Source organism: Hipposideros armiger, unplaced genomic scaffold (genome assembly GCF_001890085.2).
Source record: "Hipposideros armiger isolate ML-2016 unplaced genomic scaffold, ASM189008v1 scaffold_1153, whole genome shotgun sequence".
NCBI lineage: Eukaryota > Metazoa > Chordata > Mammalia > Chiroptera > Hipposideridae > Hipposideros > Hipposideros armiger.
Window position 1 is genome coordinate 407,821 of NW_017732503.1, and position 5,328 is coordinate 413,148.

General features: G+C 41.2%; 1 protein-coding gene across 6 annotated transcripts in view; it reads left to right on the plus strand.

The window, feature by feature from the left end:
* LYRM4 (LYR motif containing 4) overlaps nt 1-5,328 on the plus strand; it is a 159,774-nt gene that overhangs the window by 82,407 nt on the left and 72,039 nt on the right. The window contains exon 3 of one of the 6 annotated variants that reach the window (XM_019632569.1): nt 5,205-5,236. The exons of the other annotated variants lie outside the window; for them this stretch is intronic. Within the exon in view, the coding sequence (XP_019488114.1) occupies nt 5,205-5,222 (18 nt within the window). The 3' untranslated portion in view covers nt 5,223-5,236. Of the gene's footprint in view, nt 1-5,204; nt 5,237-5,328 lie in introns of those variants that run through there. 6 annotated transcript variants of the gene reach the window in all.

Here is a 5,328-nt window from a genome sequence, read left to right on the forward strand (position 1 = left end):
TTCTCCAGAAATTTTTTTAACTGGGATCTCTTAGAATTATTACGTTAGTACATGTTGACCCCTTTGGGATGGGAAACCTTTGCTTCACTAAATAATAATTCCAAATAATAATAATAATAGCAGCTACTATTTATTGTGTTTTTTATATGCTATACACAATATAACCTGTTGTCGCTGACTAAGGTTAAAAGGGAACGATGTTTGCCGCTCAGAGCTGCAGAATCCCACATATAAGGATTAAGATTACTGCCCCAGCAGCAGGTGGAAAATGCTGTGCAAAGGTGGAAAGCACAGGGCACCTTTCCTTTGTACGTTATAGGAAAGGGCAGTAATTACAAGGCAGCATGTCTTATTTTTTCTCTTTCCAATAGCCATTGCCCATAAGCCCTGGATTAGCCAGCTAGAGGCTAATCCTAGATGCCTTTCTAAATAAATACACATTCACTGTGGGTTAATGTTTCTCCACTTGGAGTCTAAATTAGGGGGGGGGGGAGGCAGAGAGAAAGAGAAGCCTTTAGTAATGAAATAACATGTGTGTGCCAGGGACTGTCACTCAGCACCGAAAAGGTATGCTTTCTAATAGTCTCTACAACTGTATGTGGCAACTGCTAGATTATAAAAATAAAACATATGCAGACTAAACCTTTTTATAAAAAAAAAATATCTCTGTAACATATTCCCCACTCTTAGGTTATGGCCTCCTTGAAAATTGAGGCATTTCAACTAAAGAATATAGGAAGTCCACTGATGTCCAGCAAGTGATTTGACTCGTCATTTAAGTATTACACAGCCATACTGGTTACTGTGCTCCACGGCACTGGTTAAAAGCAGAGTCTAACAGGGATCTGCATCTCAGAACCCCTCTTTAAAACACACACACTCAGGCTTATGATTCTGAGACTGTCCTAGGTAAATCCTGACTCTGAACCACAAGAGATGTGTGACATGCCTCTGAAGTATCCATTGTCTTTTCATATCCGAGGGCTTATGGCCACGGATAAATTTATTCTCAATTTAATGATCTATTTATTAATCTTAGATACCCAACATTTGAAACTTTAAAATGGATCTTTGCTAAACATTGAATCACTGATTAAAAGCTAAACTATATTCCTTAACCAATTTAAACAGCAGTTACTAATCTAATATAGCTGCTGCTTTACTCTCCAAACACCTTAAAGAATAGCTAAAACAATGCAAAAATAGTCATTACAAAACCAGTGACTTATGTTTAAACCAAACATATCAACACTATTGGTTTACTTCAAGTCTTAATTATTTCTACACAACATCCTAGGATATCAGAAATGTCACATTAATTAATACCTGTCTCAGTCTTAAAAACAAACAAAAAAATACTTGAGTTTACCAGGACTTGCAGTGGATACCACCTGATTCCCAGTCATGGCACTGGTCACCAATCTGAGCAGCCATTTTATGGGTAAAGTTCATGTGTTACATCAGTGAGAGAGAGAGAGAGAGAATGAATGCTTTGTGCAATGGGAATGCTGTTAGCAGTAGGAAACAAAGAGGACCCATGTGAAGAAAGGAAATGTTTTCTTGGAGACACACCAAGTCTGAGATGCCAGCATTATAATTTCTAGGTACATCCAGCAAACAGCTACAAATGCAGCCCTAGAGCTCAGAAGCCAGTTAGGGCAGGAGACCCTCGTTTGGAAGTCATCTAATAAGAGGTGAACCCCTGAGACTGGGCTGTGTTGCATAGAGGGAGCAGGCAAAGAGAAGAGAAGAGGCCCCAAAGAGCATCCAGAAGTTTCAAGGCATGATTTTTGCCTGTGAGTGCTCCATTACTTAGGGAGCACTCAGCGGAAGCTTTCTGGGAAAAGCTGGTCAGGGCCATTTGCAACTTCCAAGAGCAGCTTCAGTGGGAGAGAACAGAATCCACAGATAGAGCTAAAGGCGCTAGAGCCAGAGGCGCTAAAGGCAGAGAGAAGTGTGGTAGCAAAGCGCGGGAGAGAACAGAACAACTGTTTGGGAGTCTGGGCATGGATCGAAGGATCTGTCTGGATTATTTGTTGTTGGTTTTTGGGTTGGGTTTGTTTTTTGGTTTTTTTGGTATGTGTTGTTTTTTTTTTTGCTTTGTTTTTTTACCTTTTTAAGGATACAAAGATTTTATGATGTTTGTTGACTAAGAAGAAGGAGCCAATGTAAAAGAAATCAACAAAGACACAATAAAGAGTAGAGAACACTTAGTGGAGCAACATCCAAGAGCAACTGGGGAATGTGTGTTTCCTAAAGGAGTCTCAAAACCGTTAGAAAAGGGAAGGGGAGCAGAATGGATGCAAAGATGTGTGGGACAATCCTGAGGCAAAGAAAGAGACACTGAAGAAGCTCACATTCCCTTTTTCCTGCTTCCTTATTTATCTTTCAACCTGATTTGTGTTTGGGACTATTAAAAAACTTGTAACTATGTAATCAAACATTTCAACAATTTATTTAATACCTTTGTTTTTCTTGACATGAAAATTCATTCATCATATATGGTCCCAATCTTTCCAAAACACGTGAAGAGCAGAACTCTCCTATTTAGTTTCGGTTGTAAGTTTGCAATGTGCTGCTTGAGAAGAGGAAGGTAAAAAGCATTTGTTACAGTAGACATAGAGAAAGTGAGGGGAGTCCCTTAAGAATGGGCACAAGAATAATTGTGCTACAGAGATGACAAAGTTGAAGTTGAGTCAGCAAAACCAGTCCCGTTTTGCAGCGTTCAGGAGCAGATCGGGAGAGAGAGTTTGGTGCCACCTTCCCCAGGCTGGGATTGGCAAGGACAGTGCAGCAGTAGGAGTCTGGGGAGCAGGGTCACCCACGCAGACATCACTGCAGTGACTGGTCGCCAGGCCCGGGCTGGGAGGGGCAGGTGGGCTGGGAGAATGGGAGGGACCAATGAACAAAAGGACGCATTGAGGAGGAAAAGCAGCTCAGGGATGACAGACTGAGAAAAGAGGAAGGATGGCAGGTAGAATGAAGGTCTGGGGACATGGATATGTCAGTGAGATATGAGCTGCAACATACCTAGGGGTAGGTGACGTTAGGGAAGCAATACGAATCACTAGATTTAAGGGTGATATGTTTAAGCCAGGATGCTTGGAAGGGTAGTGGCGTTGGTGCTGAAAAGCCTTAAAATGCTGGCAGAGGAATGAGTGGACAGGAAAACTGAGCTAAATAGTGAAGTCACCAAAGGAAGGAAATCAGTAAGTAACAGCTACAGGTTTGGGAAGAGTGTCGGGACTGCCACAGTGTCCACCTGCACTGCCATACATGGTAGCCCCAGAGAAGGTAGAGTCAGCAGGTGGTCTGAATTTCAGGGGAATGCAGAGGTTTTATGGGGGCCTCTCGGGTTATAGTCTCTTCAGATTTCATCAGTAACCCTCTCCTGAAAGATGCTGGTATTCTCAGATTAGCCCAGGAAGCAAATCTACTTACTTAGCTGAGTCATCGTTTGTGGTTTTATGTTAAGACTCTGTTTCTACCTGAGAAACTGTGATGTGTGCCTAGACGTAAAGGAAGTTTATTAGCTTGTGTGGCTGGCATAAGAAGACTCCGTCTGACATAGTCACATGCCTGTGATTAAGCACAGTAAGATAGTTCGGTAAACAGAGCCGTAGCCAAAAGTGTATGGTAAGCATCGTGGGCCAGGATATTATAAAATGCCACCTGTATGGCTGTTCATCAAAAAACGTAAACATAGGATTACCATATGATCCAGCAATTCCACTTCTGAGTATATACCCAAAGAATTGAGAGCAGTCTCAGAGATATTTGTATACCCATGGTTATACCAGCATTATTCCCAATAGCCAAAAAGCGGAGACATCCCAAATGTCAGCTGATTAGATAAATAAATAACACATGTGGTACGTACGTACACTGGGATATTGTTCAGCCCTCTAAAGTAATGACGTTGTGACACAGGGTACAACGTGGATGAACTTGAGACATTATGCGCAGTGAAATAAGCCAGCACAAAAGGACAAACATCATATGATTCCACTTATGTAAGATACCTAGAATAGTCAAACTGATAGGCACAAAACGTAGAACGATGGAGAGTTCTTGTTTAATGGGTTCAGAGTTTCAGTTTGATAAAATAGAAAGTATTCTGGAGATGGACAGTGGTGATGGCTGCACAACAGTGTGAATGTGCTTAATGCCGCTAAACTGTACACCTACAAAATAGTTAAGTGATCATTTTATGTATAATTAACCACAATTTTATAAAAAATATGAATAAATTCTTCTAAATAAGTGATTTAGATGATAAGTTTTGTGGTATATATGTTTTACCACAATGAAGGAAAAGCAAATTAGACCCTAACTTTGGATAATTGAGGGGTGTTCATGCATTAATTCTCAGTGAGAAGAAAATCATTGAGAATGTGAATTAGGCATCATTTTCTAATCTTGCACATTAGAAACCGTGCACACGCGTGTGTATACACACGTGCAAATACACGCTTTATTCAGCTTTGAAAAAGCAAATTTGAACTACCAATAAATCCCTTCCTTAAAAGGAACTCACTTTATTTTAACCATTTATAGCTGGAAAGTATAACCAAAGAAAACTCTTTCAACCCCACCCATTTTATTCATTTATTTTATTTTCCCCTGGGTCAGAAAAGATAATGTATGTAAAAAGTCTTTCAAAAATTATGATGCTGTCTCTAAATGTAAGGCACCAAAATGATGGTGCCACTGTCTTCCAACCCCCAAGGGGACCAAGGAGTAATGCCCTCTAGGCAGGCAGAGCAGGATTGGGACAGATCAGCTGCTTCAGCCTTTCTCCTATTTAGAAAAAAAAAGAAACTTGGCAAAGGAAATCTTCATTTGAAATACCACCCTTGAATCACTTTCATCATCCTTTCTCTTTTTCTTGCTCTGCATCTTAGGCTTCCCCTTGTAGCCTGAGTCAGAGCTACACCCTAAGAACAGCTGACCCTGAGAATAGGGCAGCAATACCACCACATCACATTTGCACAGCTTAGGATAGCCATTGTCCTCTCTGGGCTGTACAGTAAGCATAACGGGCTAGCTGATCCAGGGCCCCTTTCTATGGCCCGTAATGACTTGATTCCCCAGCCTGGCCTGGGCTCACATCCAGTCCCCTCTGTAACCTTTCCCGTCCTCTATCAGAGTCTTGGCCACACTGCCTGGATGGTAGCAATCCATGTTTTTATTTTATGTTTCAGCATTCCAAGGAAAGATGAGGGATGAAGGGAAATAGTTGCTGATCTAAACTTCAACTAAATCTTGGTTAAAGTGTTACCCTCGGCAAGCCATCACTCTGTTGGAAATGAGACTGCCAGAGATTGA